This window comes from Bidens hawaiensis, unplaced genomic scaffold (genome assembly GCF_021521415.1).
Source record: "Bidens hawaiensis isolate Kalapana, Puna unplaced genomic scaffold, B.hawaiensis_p1.1 tig00000599_1, whole genome shotgun sequence".
NCBI lineage: Eukaryota > Viridiplantae > Streptophyta > Magnoliopsida > Asterales > Asteraceae > Bidens > Bidens hawaiensis.
In genome coordinates, this window is record NW_027491036.1 from 1,915,220 (window position 1) to 1,931,207 (window position 15,988).

The following is a 15,988-nucleotide window of genomic DNA, read 5'->3' on the forward strand; positions in this document are numbered from 1 at the left end:
AGTCAATGAAAACAAGTTAAGGCTTTAGCTTCACATTTAATTTAGACCTCCAAGTCCAGGAAAACACATTATATATAGGCATATTATAATGGTAACGTAAACTCAAAATAATGTATTGGTGTGATGGTAAGCTTGGTTGTTACTAAATTATAGGTTAAGAGTTCAAAACTTGTAGTAATCAAAAGAAAATTTCCTAACAATTGTCATAAAAAGACCTTAAAATCTTATTTCGATTTAGGCCACCATATTCGTTGAGCCGGTCATGCTCTCAGTCGTCCTACAACATCAACATCAGCCACCCTTTAATATATACTCCTTCCGTCCCATTACGCAACTAACATTAATAAACAATATCGATGACCCACTTTTCAAGGCATTATTGTTATTTGGTAAGAAAAAAAAGTAATCATTCAACCCACCTTAAACTTTGTGTTTTTCAAACCTGGACACTTATAATGGGACGAAGTGAGTATAACTTTTAACTGTGAATATAAGCAAATAAATATTAACTTTACGGCACAACTTATTGCTTGTTTACCTGCCACCTAATTAAAACCGCTTGGATGTTTTATTCGTTTAAAAGATCTAAAAGAAATAAATATAAAAGTCGCCAACAAAAAAAAATTGCTATATATTATTTTAATATGTTTCCATATGAATTTCAGAAACTTATAGCTTTATATAATGTGACTCAAGATATATTTTTAGATACGTGTAAGGAGGTATATGATATATTGATATATCGATTATGAAAGGAAGTATATATAAGATTTTATTTATTTAGCAGTGAATTAGGGTTTCCTTCGTTCCTTACAAACAAACAGCCGACGTACGATCAGCTTCTCCTCATTATTCCTTCGACATTGATTATTAAGTCAACATCGGAATATCAATATTCATGGAGAACGTAGCTGATGACGTTCTTCACAACATACTTGCTCGACTTCCCATAAAGCCTTTACTACGCTACCGATGCGTGTCGAAGAATTGGAATCATATAATCTCATATCGTTGTTTAATTAAGTCGAGACCACGTCAAATGATCCTTTTGCCATTTACCTGGCCTCTCGTGGCTATAGATGCCAACGAGCCTCATCATATGGTTAGATTACCTCATTCTCCTTTAGACGACGAGGCGAAAGAATGGACACAAGTTTTCGTTGTTGGAACATTAAACGGCATTGTGCTTTTGGCTCTTACTAATTATAAGTCCTTAAGTTGTAAGTTGATCCTATATAATCCTGTAACTTGTGCATCAAAGATAGCTGTGGTAATGAGTCTACCTTTACGTTCTCGCCCTTATGTGTTTGGATTTGGCTATGGAGCGACCAAAGATGACTTAAAGATTGTAAGATTTGAACTTTGTGACCAGTATAGATTCGATGTCTTTGATCTTAGAACTAGTTCGTGGAGCGTTAAACCAAGATATATCGTACGCAATTTTTCTTTCCAGGATGATGCGGGTATGCATGTGAATGGCGTTTTGTATTGGGTAACTTTACGAGCATCCTATTTTGGGATCTTCGCTCTCAATGTTAGGAAGATGGTGTTTTCAGACATAAAACCACCTGATGGATTCGGATTTGATAAACGAATAGAGGTTCCGGTTTTGGGATCTATTGGCGGATGCCTTTGCGTGGCTAACAAGGTTGGTAGCACTAGATTCGATGTGTGGTTGATGAAAGAAGAGTGCTCATGGATGAAAACACATTCGTTCAACTTCGATTTGGAAAGACTTGATTGTTTCCAAGCGTTCATCATCCCCATTTGTATTTCGGGCAATGGAAAGATACTAATAATGATAAGATGTTCAAGCTCAACCCAACTTGTTATCTACGACACGTCAAATGATTCGTATAACACGGTCAATGCTTTGCCTTATGATGATGATGTCAACATGAATTACAAGATTGTTGGATTCAATTATGCACGCTCCATTGAGTACACATAAAGTTTGGTTTCACCTTCTGATATGTGTTTATCTAGCATCCGTACGTTTTGAGACTAATGTTGAACGTTTGTTGGCCAACCCGTATCTGAACCCAAACCATACGTAAAACTAAAAATAAAAAGTTGTTTTCGTGACACATGGTTTAATCTTGTGATTTATTTTAGTTTGTTTCTATCTTTTGACTTTTGTTCGGGTACGTTTTTGGACTTGTGATGTTATTGGTATCATGATATGATCTCATGTTTTCCAGAATGATATGATGCAAGAATGTGTGTTATAAAACAAGCAATCTTGTTTCTGAGACGTTTTGATGGAATGATAGCTTGTAAGGCCCCGAACCCGGTAGCCTTACTTTAGCGTCGGATTTACTCATAAACACAGTTCTTACAAATCAGAGTTCATTAAAACTTTCGCGGAATATAAAAACTTTCTTAAGACATTTCATATCAAAACACGTCTTGTCTTAAAACATCATTTTGCCTTTCAAAATAAACGAAACATTAAACTTAAACATCTTGAGTCTTCCGATGTCAGCCTCTTATTCAGTGCCACGTGTCTCCTCAAGCGAGCTGCCTCATCCTACTCACCTGCGTGCATACTAAAAGTCAGCTACGCTGAGTGAGTTCTAGTTAATCACATAATCATACAATACCTTTTTACATTTCATACTTAACCTCTTAACTTTCTTTCATACACACATAATTGCATATACTTTCATTCTTACCTTCATACTTTCTTTACATACATAATCATACGTTTTAAAGAGCCTTTCGCCCTATAACCTCACCGATATTATAAGGGTCTGGTCCCTAACATCACAGATATTATAAGGGTCTGGTCCCTAACATCACAGATATTATAAGGGTCTGGTCCATCTTTCCTCGAATATTAGTAGGGTTCGGTTCCCTAGTTCTCGAATATTAGTAGGGTTCGATTCCCTCTTCGTTACCATACAACCATACATCATACCTCGAGTATTATTAGGGCCCGGTACCCTCTTCGTAACCATACAACCATCCTTTCATTCTTTTATTAACTTTATCACATTCATACACATAAGCATACATATCATACTTACCTTATACTTAGCGTTACAACCTGACAGTACGTGCAATATCCGAAGATCGTTCACGTACCGTCAAGCCATCATTCATACATATCACATTATTCACATAAGGCATACACTTATCTCTTAGGATAAGCGCATTAACAAACATATCGAATATGCACACAGCCCCGAAAACATAACACATAAATGGGGCTAGAAACTCACCTGAACTCTGCCTCTTCCTCCGATAGTTGTAAATCCCTTCTTTAACTGAGCTCGGCTGACTGTATAAGTTACACGTATCAATACTCGCCTGATCTAATCTAGCGGCCTAGTATTAGCTTACTTTTACTTATCGTTTATAATTTATTTTCTAATCGAACTCGACTTTAGGCGAAGTTAAACCTTAGGCGAACTTAGCTTTAGGCGAAGTTAAACCTTAGGCGAACTTAGCTTTAGGCGAAGTTAACCCTTAGGCGAACTTAGCTTTTAGGCGAAGTTGTCATCAGGCGAACTTAGCTTTTAGGCGAAGTTGTCATCAGGCGAACTTAGCTTTTAGGCGAAGTTGTCATCAGGCGAACTTAGCTTGCAGGCGAAGTTCATCAGGCGAACTTAGCTTGCAGGCGAAGTTGTCGGCTGCAGCTACTGTTCGTCCTTAATCATCTTCGTTTCTTAACCAAATAACTCGATTTAGGTATCCACGGAATCGTCTGACCAGCGCCTACAAACCCCAACCATCAAATCGGCCTAACATCGATGTTTAAGGGGTGCGATTTAGGCATATAGGTTACGGGTTCTTTTAGGTTAACAATTAACCTATCAAATGCTAATCAATTCCAGTAATATTTGTTGTTTTAGGTTCGTTTATAACAAACTAACACAGATCTATAATTTCCCAAATCAAACCGAACCTATACGACGATTTCTAACTATAAACGTACCTTGAACGAGTCGAACTACGAACCCGGTTAAGCCTTGATGTTGTTTTGGTCCGTCACGACGTTCCAGCACCAACAAGCTCGGGTTTTCCCCTTCGGATCTTGGTTCGGGTTGTGTGTGTTTTGGTGGTGTATGGAATATGTGAGAATGAGGATTAAATAGTGATTAATGGTATTTATATTTAGGGATCATGGGCTTAAGCCCATGGACTCTCCTTCCTTCTTTCATAACCCAAGTCCATAACCCATATCCATTACCCAACACTAGCCCGACCCATACCAACTCCTACTCTATTTATTTATTTCCCGATAACCCGAGTAAACTTTCCCTCTATTATTAAGTAATACAATTAATATTATTTTGGAAATTTCGGGATGTTACATAGCAACTCATTTTCCATAGTATCTCTCATTAACAACACCAGAGGACTTGTTTACGGTTTTGGTTGGTTATAATAATCACAAACTAAAACAAAACAAGTAAACAAAACTGAGTTAAAAAGTTTTAATCAAGGTCATACGTACATTTAGTAGCAAACTTTCTTACTTTTAATAAACTTTCACAAAATTGTACATGAATTAAACAAAAGTTTCCAGCTAAGTTTTCACTGTTGCAAGCATGACTAACGAAAGTATCGGTCCAAGAAATGGTAAAAAATGGGTACATGGTACCGGTACGGCACGATACAGTATTCTAAGCTAAATCAATCCAAAATTACGATATCATACCGAACCGGTACCAAAAGACCGATTTCAAAAAACTCAAAACGTTGTTACTGAAAATTCCTAGTACGGTTTCCGGTACTATTTGCTTATCCCTAGTTTCATATAAGAGCAACCGATTTCAAGCATTTAAGTTTTTTATGATCTCCAACGAGCTTTAGTTTATATATATAGCAACTATATATAGTTGTTATGCCGGATATTTGTGTATTACACGGGTATATTAAGAATAATATCAAATATACCTTTATTATCATTATAATTAGTTTATATATTAAAGGATAGTAATAAAAGATGAATAAGAAAAGAACATCGGAACAAATCTATTTATTAAGTGAAGAAATAGAACCAATCACTACAAGAAAATGAGGCTACTGCAACCCCGGTAAAAGGTTACCTTAGGCCTTGAAAAAGTTGCATTAGGCCTAATGCAACCTTTTATCCAAGGCTGCATTAGACGAAGTTGCATTATACCTAATGCAACCTTTTTGTTAGATAATGCAACATTTTTCAAAAGGGTTACATATATTATTCAAATGCAACCTTTTTAGGATGCAATCTTCTTGACATGCTAATTCAACTTTTTTACCTTTAGATGCAACTTTTTTTAACACACAAATGCAACCTTTGCTATCTTAAATGCAGCCTTGTTTTACGTCAAGTGCAACACTTGCTTAAGATTTTAGTTACAATAAATGTAACCTTTTTACAGAAAAATGCAACTCTCTTGGTCATTGTTTGAAATACTAACTTTTTGATTAATACTCAATGGTATATCAACTACACCAACATAACAAGTACTTTAAAAATAATTAATAACCAAATATCACAATTTGATATAGGTCCAATGTCAAAATAATGTTGTCAATTACAAATATAATAGGGAAAAAAAACCTTCTACTCATCTCTAAGATCTTGAAGTACTCTGGCATGTAGCTTCTCATTTGCATTCTGCATCATAGCTCCAAAGTTTGCTCATTGAGTGTTAAAATCTTTACGCGCAACTTTTAGCTTAACCTTTTTTCCTTTGATGATCGTTTTTGATTCTTTTCACATTTCAAGTGATTGTGTTTTTCCAACTTCAAGGCTCACCTTATATTTTCATATTGCTTTGAAGATTTCAAGTATTAACAACTTCAAAAGGAGTTCCCTTCTTCCTTCTTTCCCGAGCTGCCGTAATCCTCTCTTGTGAATGCATATCCCATGATTCTTTTACCTATAAGTTCATAATGTTAAATAATGTATAAGAAAATAACATATATTAAATTATTATTATTATTTAACCATCAAATAACTGCACTAACCTTAAGGAAAGATACAAGCTCAATTCAATTGATCACAATGGAGTTACGAGGGACTACTGGTAACTCATGCTAACCAAAACTATATTCTGGTTGAACACATAACTTGAACAACAATTCGTTAATTTGATTTTGCATATTCTTCTTTGTCTTTGAAAATTTTCTTCATAACCTTTATGTCTTTTGTAACATGTCTAACAGTCTTCCTTGAAACAAGCTTCAAGGTAATTTGAAGTGTAGCATTTTCTGGAACTCCACTTTCTTGTTTACCCTTCTCATCGAATCCATCTATAACCAAGAAAGTCACTTTTAAGTGATAATTAAACAACCAAATAATTACAAGCCAAGTTTTAGAAGCTACTGTAAAGAATAACCTTTTCTTGTTTCTTCATTCTTTTCATAGAGCCTTTGACACATAGAGCAAAAATGTCCTAAAAAGACATTAGCAATTTAGCATATAAGCAATGAAGCAATACATATTTATTCATAATAAAACATAATATTTGTGCATAATATAACAGAATATTTATGCACTTTCTAAGTAGAAAGATGAAATTAATCTTTGTCATACAACATATAAAAGACTCACTAAAGCATGAAGCATACAATCAAGATTTCTAAACTTTACGGGTAAGTCCAATCACAACAAACTCATTTTCAAGCTAGCATTGACTTTAATGGTGATTGCTACTATAATATTGATACCTACAATATGCATAAAACTCCATATAACTATTAGCTAACTCAATGTTCCAATAATCCAATCAGTCGCTACTTCACCACTACACATATATTCATCCTACACGTTTATATATCTTGAAGTTAGCTTTCAAAGACCTAAAAGAAACAATAACAAGAAATTAATAAAAAATACTGACCATTGGAGATTTGGATTCTGAAAGGATTCTTTTCCAAAAATAACTTCGGCAACATTGATCAGTTTTGCAACCACCACACCATACACACTGTCGAACCCTCTATCGGTAGCCACCAAACCTTATCCCATCTATGTTCCTCAACTTCTTTCTCCATTGTGGCACTGCCTACCAGATTGATTGCATTTGTGGTAGGTCTCACCACCAATAGCTTTTCACTTTCCATTGTTACATTGTTTGATAGCTCAAATTTTGCTCCTAAAATTTGAATGAAATTAACAGGTGTTAAGACATGAGTAATTGGATCCCTTTAGACGTTGTAAGCCAAATTAAAGACACTGTAGCCCTTTTGGTGTTGTTTATGTATATAACTTGAATTAGCAACCATTAAAAAAACTAAGGTAAAACTTTACTTACCAAAGATAGATTTTGTGACCTAAAAGTTTCTTCATAACTTCAGTAAGTGTGCAGTCATCCAGCTGATTTAGAGAACAATTTGAGAGGATGTCATAAGCGGCGGGTATTGAGGTATATTATAAATTGAATTAGTATTTTTACCTTGTGCATTAAGTCAATGCTTTTCTTAATAAAAATTAATTTATTACGTATAATGGTTCAAGGCATGCTAGCAACTCTGTTGTTGACAAATTGCAGTTACATAGATCAACAAATCAACAGTCCTAACTACTAGCATATCAGTTGCATAATTACATTTACATTTGAGGAACAAGAATTTGGAACTGAAAGTTATCTGACTAACAGTTTTAATATAAAAATCCTAAACTCTCACAGTGATTTAGTCGAACACTTTGTGTGCACGCAATAATATCAACCAAAAATCCAAAACTTAGGTTAAATAACACTAACAAGTAGCTAGCAAAATGTAGTACAATATATTGTAAAAGCATACGGGTATAGTTGGAGAGCAACATATCCAATGTCGAGCAGAAGTAGAACATTTTAAGGAGAGAAGATGAAATCGATCACAAACAAACCTTCGAGATCTAACGATGTACATCTTATGGTAACTGGTCACTATTCAAGTTTGAACCATTCGCTAATGGTTGAAATTAGTTAAGCGGTTTGAGAGGAGAGAGTGGGAAACTAAAAACATTATTTGCAAAATTGCCGCCAAGTCAAACCCCCCACCCCAACCCAAACAGGTTTGAACTTTTAAAAACAGTTTTATTTTTTTATTTCTTTTTTGTTCTGTTTTTAGTTAGCTCAACTATTTAATTAACCAATAATCGAATAAATTACGTTTCTTTAATTTTATCTTTCGTTTGAACGCGATGGACTTATTTTTTTATCTATTTTAATCGAGTCAGTATACGTTTTGACGTAAATTTTATTTAAAACTGACCAAGTCATATTCGGTCTTCAATGTTGTTAAAAAACCCACTCAGATGGTTGTTGTTTTGTAATACACATAAGTGCCAAAAAAAAAAAAGCATAGGCGTGGTATTCGCTTTTATGATTTTTGGTTTCAACAGTAATTAGTTTCAGTGCTTTCTATATGTTGTGCGGGAAAAAGTTGCAACCTTTCTAGAAAAGGTTATAGTTTCATGTAAATTTTGCAACCTTTAAATAAAAAGGTTACAATTTTAATAAAAAATTGTAACTTTTTGTGAAAAAAGTTGCGTTTAATATTGTAATGCAACCTTTATATTGAGTGAAGTTAAATTAGAGTTAGATGCAACACAATTATGAAAGGTTGCAAGTAGAAAGTTGCAATAGCCTCATTTTCTAGTATAGATCAATAGTTCATTGGAAAAGGCAAGACTTTAAACACATGGGTTTGGATGGTTTTTGAAGCATTGGGTTAAAGTCCATACGACAAAATAAATTGGTTGTTCAAGAAAAGCGAAGAAACAGAAATGACACGACTCACGCAACAAGTAGAGTATTATAATCATATTCAAAGGTTGATTCTTTGACCCTCCGACTCACACGACAAGTATAGTAGTATAAATATTCAAATGTTGATTATTTGACTCTCTGAGTCAGTAGTCAGCTAATTAATCTTGCATTTAACCATTACGACTATTAGAGTAGTAGATGTTAATTTAAACTTGTATCACGAGTTTAAAGCTACAAAAGCCACCTCATTCTTCCCTTCCGCAACACACACCTTGAGCATCACGAAGCCAATCTAACCACACATTTGTTCCTTGACACCATTACTTGTCCTAAAGGTCAAAGTTTATGCAACCCATCATACTTACTAACACGAAAGCTCTATATAGAATTAGGGGGTGGGTTAGAAGCTTGATTACTGAACACTAACTAAAGCTAACGAATAAACAAAAATAACCAATATACTTGTTTTCACATGCATTTTCATTTATCTTCTGTTTCCACATTTCTATTGGTCACACTTTACATTCTTTCTAACGCTTTGTTCCCGAGTTCAATTTAATAAGAGAAAAGAAAAGAAAGAAAAAGTTTTCTTTTAATTTTCTTTTCCTCTTTCCATTTCCTTTCTTTTTATTTCTCTCCAAATTTGAAAGAAAACATTTTCATCCAACTTACCCTTTATTTCTCCTTATTTTTCTTCCATATAATTTCTTTTCTTTCGTTTAATGAAACTCAGGAACACAATTTTCTTCAATTTCCTTTCTTTTCTTTATTAAAAAAAACCCTCTAGAACACAACAATTATTTGTATTACATTTGTTAACATTACTTATCTAATTTCATTCAACTAATGTCATATTTATTTATGTACTAGCATGGTGCCCGCGCAATGCAGCGGGGCGCACGCGCAACTCAATATTGAACGCATAGTCCGTGTCGATACATATGTCATCTGATGACAGTGAGCACGTAGCCTAAAATTGGGCGCGTAACTCGTGCAAAGCCAGCTGCGTGTAATCGAAGATTGAACACGCGTAATCGGACAGGAATGCACGTTACCGACATTAAAACATGCTTAACCAATATACAATAATTTAAAATAAATCATTTTTCAAAACAACCCGTTGTGGCCCCAAACCCGTTCCGACTCGACAACGTTCTGACCATGCCAATTTCTACTCGAACCCGAACCATAACTATTTTTTTGTATCGACTCATTCCGACCTTATTGTACTTTTACAAATGACCCGAACCCCCCCGACTCGACTTGTTTCCAGGTTCTAAATGGTAAGCGGGTAACATGCTAACTTTTTAAAACTAAAAACTATAGCAATATTATAACCAAATTAAAGAGAATAAAATGCTCGTTTTTATGACGTAATGTTTTTGAAAAAATATTAAAGTGTGAAAAAGTTATGATCGTTAAAAAGTCGCGAGGTAGTTGGTTTTGAATTATGGGGCATATGTGTAACTATTATTAAACTTCACAAAAAAAAGTAGTGAATTTGAGGGACCAAACATGTAAGTATATTTTGAAAGAGTGAAAGTTACTTAAGTAAAGACTTAATTACCCCTAATTTTTTAAATTTCGATGCATTATGTGTTGTATATAAAGCAATGAGTTTGGTACCTCTAAAAATATAAGAGGTCCCTAACTCATGTATTATATATAGTATAGATTAATTTCTTTTAGCTCATAATTGTTTTATATTTGATGAAAAATCCACTTTGTTGCTAGCTTTTTTCTACTAGGCGTTGTTTATGAGGCCCAAACCAGTAAAGCCCGCGAAGCTAGTATCATGTCCAAAGCCCAACGAAAAATTAAATTTTTGAAACCAAGTTATTTCCATTATTATCTGAACAAACCATAGAATATAAAACCGAATTAGGGTTTCCTTCGTACGTTTTTTACAAACAAACTGCAGCCTATGATCATCTTCTCCTCATTCCATTAACATTGATAAAAACAACATCGAAATAGTTTATGCCTAACGTAGGTGATGACATTCTACACAACATCCTTGCTCGACTTCCCGGAAAGCCTTTACTTCGGTTCCGATGCGTGTCAAAGCATTGGAATGAGCTAATTTCATCTCCTTATTTTATGAAGTCGAGATCACGTCAAATGATGCTTTTGCCATTTACCGGGCCTCTCGTGGCCATAGATGTCAACGAGGCTCAGCATGTGGTTAGATTACTTCCTTCTCTTTTAGACGACGAGGATGACTGTACAAAAGTTTCCATTGTTGGAACATTAAACGGCATTGTGCTTTTAGTTCTTACTAATCGTAAGTCCTCACGTTGTAAGTTGATCCTATACAATCCATTAACTTGTGCATTTAAGATAGCTATGGTAGTGGGTCCACCTTTACCTTCTCGCCCCGATGTGTTTGGATTTGGCTATGGAGTGACCAAAGATGACCTAAAGATTGTTAGATTTCAAATATGTCGTGACTCTCCTGATTACCTAATGTATGCATACAATTTCTTTGATTTTAAAACCAGTTCATGGAGCACACAATCACAATATCTTACAACAAAGTTTTACGTTCACGGTGATGCTGGTACGTTTCTGAATGGAGTTTTGCATTGGGTAACTTCTCCATCCAATTTGATGCTAATATGTCGTGTAACGCTCAATTTTGAGATCTTGACCCTCAATGTTAAGGAGATGGTATTTTCAAACATTAAACTACCCGATGGACTCAAATACGTAGAGGGGGGTCATTTGGGATCCATTGGTGGATGCCTTTGTTTGATTAACAATGTTGATCGCCTTAGATTCGATGTGTGGTTGATGAAAGAGTGCTCGTGGATGAAAGCGCATTCATTCACATTACCTTTTCAGATAAAACATTTTTCTTACCCCGTTTGTATTTTGGGTAATGGAAAGCTTATTTTTAAAGATACCTCATTCAAATATGTTATCTGCGACATATTTAAAGATTCATATACCACGCTAGACGACTTGCCAATTCTTGGTGATGTTAAGGGGATAAACATGCAATCCTATTTCAACATGGTAAACAAGATTTATCACATCAACGATATGCGCTCCATTGAGTACGTTGAAAGTTTGGTTTCACCTTCTGATATGTGTTTACCTAGCATTTGTAAGTTTTCAGACTGATTGTGAACGCATTGTTGGTCGACTCATAACCGAAAACTATACGTACAACCAAAAACAGTCAGTTTTTTTTACACATAGTTCGATCTTAAGATTTAATTCAATTCATTTCTATCTTTTGACTTTTGTTCTGATACGGTTTTGGATTTGTGAGTATGATATGTCGTTTTGTTATAGATATCATGATATGTTCTCATATTATGTTTCCTGAATGATACTTCAACTTTGGTTTCATGAATGATGTGATGAAAGAAATGTTTGTTTTAAAATCTGCTTTACAAGTTTACTAGCTAATGAGTGACATGTTTACAAGTTTGTAGTATTACAATTTTACAATATTCATGAGTTTTATTAGTTTTGTATGTTTGAAATTCCACTTGTAATAACAAAACTTTGTCAAAAATCAAATTTGTGATACTTTACAATCTTGGAATGAAGGATCACAGGACAGCCTGTTCATTAGATCAAGAAAATCAATGATCATATCAATTGTTTAACCAAGTTATCATAAAAACACGAATCTTTATTCAAAACAAACAATGTAGTACTAAAATGATAAACCTGTCCTATAAGTTAAGAATTACCCTAGCAACGTTTTCAGTATCTCCTTTTGGACCAGATGGCAAAGCCAATTAAATACGTATGAGAAAGGGTAGAGTTGTCGTTTTACTCTTATTATTATTATTATTATTATTATTATTATTATTATTATTATTATTATTATTATTATTATTCACGGAAAACTATTATGTTTACGTCTAGATTTATGCATTCTTGTTCTTTAAACCTTAACTTTTTTACATTTTGATATTTTTGACTTTAATGTTCTTTTGCACTTCAGCAACTAAACTCATTGGTTTATGGAATGATCAATGAAGAAGCTACCGTTTGATCATGTTTCTGGAACAAATTTAACTAAATTTTTGTTCCTTTTTTCTATTACATGGATCACTTATTTATAAGACTAAAAAACAATAAAAGTGTGTCGTATTATTAAAAATTGGAATTTGATTAGCTAAAGGAAATATGTAAGTGAATATGAAAAGCAAAATAAGTGTTGCAAAAAGTTATTAGGCCATGTGTAATGAGCGTTGGTTTGGGCAAGAGTTGGGCGAGAACACCCCCCCTCCCGCGTGCGCGCGCGATATGTGGGCGATTTGGGGCGGGGGCGAGGTGATATTGTCGCCTGCGAGAGATGGAAATAATAATATAATAATAATGTTACCGTTGGGGATAACGGCTAACTAAAAAAATAAATTAAAAACTTAATATAAATATCAAACCAATTAAACCATTTTCACCATATCATACACAAACTCAAACATAAAAATACCAATCATTTTCATCATTTTCAAACTCAATGAGTTCCCCGGATTCCACGAATTCTGCCGAGATTTGGGATCAATTAATCAACGAGAGTCGAAGAATTCATTAGATTCATCAACAAGTGGCGGAAGAGCATTTAGAGGTCACGAACGCGGTTCGGGCCGTCGCCAATAACATGGTGTCCGACTCTACTAGCTATACGCCACCACGTAGACGGTCATATATCCTTCGGGATCGTAAGCAAGTGAACGCTCGTATGATGAAGGACTACTTCAACGACACACCTACATATAACGACGCTATGTTTGGACGTCGTTTTCGAATGTCCAAGCGTTTATTTTTGCGCATCGTTGGAGATATGGAGCGGGAGTATGAGTATTTTCAACAAAAACCTGACGCACGAGGATATTTAGGATTCTCCGCCATCCAAAAGTGTACTTCGGCTCTACGCACCCTCGCATACGGCAACACGACCGATATCAATGACGAGTATTTAAAGATGGCTGAGAAAACAACGAGAGATGCGTTGGAGAATTTTTGCATCGGTAAAATTTAAATTGTTTGTATTAACTATTGTTTTTAATATAAATAGTTTTTAGTAATTTATTTGTATAGGAATAATACAATTATACTCTCGTCGTTATCTGAGGATTCCTACTTCAAACAACCTGACTCGCATATACGATGTACACGAAAGCAAAAATTCTTTTCCAGACATGATCGAGAGTATAGATTACATGCATTGGGAGTGGGCCAACTGTCCAACCGCATGGCGAGGTCAATACACTCATGGTGACCATGGGGTGCCAACGGTTAGTCTTCAAGCCATTTGTTCACACGACCTCTGGATTTGGTCAGCCTACTTCGGCTCAGTCGGGTCCAACAACGACATAAACGTTCTCAACGCGGCACCCGTGCTAGAGTATTACATCAGCCGTAGCATACCGGCCTTACCGTTTTATGCCAACGATACCTTTTATCATCACGGATACTATTTGGGAGATGGGATATATCCAGAGTACTTGATCATCGTCAACACGTTTCAAGACCCGATCGAAGAAAAAAGAGATTATTTTAAGAAGAAGCAAGAGTCCACGAGAAAGAATATCGAGTGGTGTTTCGGGGTTCTAAAAAAACGTTGGCATTATGTGAAAAACCCTTGTCGTGTATGGACGTTGGCAAAAATGAGCGATGCCATGTATACGTGTATCATATTGTATAATATGATTTTAGAAGACGAGGGAAACGCAATATGTCAACACTATATACCAGGAAGCGTTCCAGAACAGTTCCCTGAACCAACCCAAGACCAACTGATGTGCGAATATATATATATAAATAAAACACAAGTCGCATCTAAGCTTTAAAAACCAAACAATCTATCCTAGTTCACACAAACGGCAAGTGTACCGGTCGCGTATAGCACGGATGAGGAAAGTCCGGATATCGAACTCGAAGACACGTGAAAACGTTTATAATCACTAAACTCTAACCAAGACTCACCAAAATATTTAATTGATTTTTTTAGAATTGATTTAACTACTTAACTTAACTAAATGAAAACTTTTAAAAAAACTTTGGAAACTTTTAGTGCAGTGATAAAAACGTCTACCTAGGTAAGAATCATATTGAAAGAGATGACAAGACAATGGATTGAAAACTCTCACGACACCGGTTCTAAAGGATGACACAACTAAGGTTCGCTCAAGAAGGTCAGATCACATCTCGGTCTCACTAACAAACTCTAACTTATCTTAGTTGATTTTAAGAACAAACCGGGAAAACAAATTATTAACGTGTTCTAATGCCGACTCACCTCTCGGTCTCACCGACACACTAGCCTAATGGAAACGAATACTACGCAACCAAGGATAGATGAACAATTCAACTTAACTTAAACTAGACCAACTAATCGTTCAAACACCCAAACCCGACAAGAACAAAACCCGCTCTCGCGCGATCTTAATTCTAACAAGTAAAAGTAATGAGATGAGTTTACTTCTTATCACCTCTCGGTCTCTAAGAAGGTGTTTCACAACTGATTTTATCTAATTAATTTACCCACTTATCCCTACGGTTGTACTTCCCGCAAATAAACCCTAAACACAAAGTAAAGAGCCTTAAACATGCAACAACTAATCAAAACCGATTCAATTAATTAAAGCATGAGGTTATTAGGTATAATCAAACAAAACACAGCCACTAAACACAATCTAATTTACTGTTAAATCAAACTTTACATTAACAATTTATGCCATGATCATTAACAATCCATATTACTAGTCAAAACCTAACAATATTCATCAAACCTAGGTAGAACAAACAAGATTAGCTACTCATTAATTTTGGACAGCCATTAACATTTAAGTAAAACATCATAAACATCAACATAAACATAATCAAACTCATTCAAGATCCAAGAATAACTAAATCAAAGTCAAACAATCAATTACTTGCATAACAATCCAAAGAAAAAGATCAATTCAACTAGTTAGGGTTCTTGAACAAGAAACAAAGTTTAAAAATGATTACTTAAGGTTATTGAGCTGAGTTTATGGATGTATTTGATGCCTAGCAGCTGCCCAAGACTCTCCACGATGTTCTTCTTCCTCTCCAGCCGTCACAACAGCCAAACCCTAGCCGCCAAACTTTTTTTTCTTCTCCCTTTGTTGCTGCCGATCGCAAGTTGTAGGAGTTAGGGTTTTTTTTTTTATTTTGGTTTTTGTGGCTGGATTATGGATGAAAACTAAGTTAATTAACTTAATATAATATCATGTAAGGCTTCTAACTTGTGGGCTTGGGTCAGGCCTTGAGTTGTAGCTTTGAAACTTGACCAAAAAGGC

General features: G+C 35.0%; 2 protein-coding genes across 2 annotated transcripts; both read left to right on the forward strand.

Annotated features, from left to right (window-relative positions):
- Positions 1–898: 898 nt before the first annotated feature.
- On the forward strand, positions 899–1,951 carry LOC143636416 (F-box protein CPR1-like). The gene has a single exon (XM_077104014.1). It carries the CDS (start codon positions 899–901, stop codon positions 1,949–1,951), a length of 1,053 nt encoding a protein of 350 aa, XP_076960129.1.
- Positions 1,952–10,676: 8,725 nt separating this feature from the next.
- Positions 10,677–11,822, forward strand: LOC143636424 (F-box protein CPR1-like). Its single transcript, XM_077104022.1, has one exon. It carries the CDS (start codon positions 10,677–10,679, stop codon positions 11,820–11,822), a length of 1,146 nt encoding a protein of 381 aa, XP_076960137.1.
- Positions 11,823–15,988: the final 4,166 nt, after the last annotated feature.

Coding starts and splice junctions, on each gene's coding strand:
- LOC143636424 (XM_077104022.1), top strand. CDS start 10,677: ATGCCTAACGTAGGTGATGACATTCTACACAACATCCTTGCTCGACTT.
- LOC143636416 (XM_077104014.1), top strand. CDS start 899: ATGGAGAACGTAGCTGATGACGTTCTTCACAACATACTTGCTCGACTT.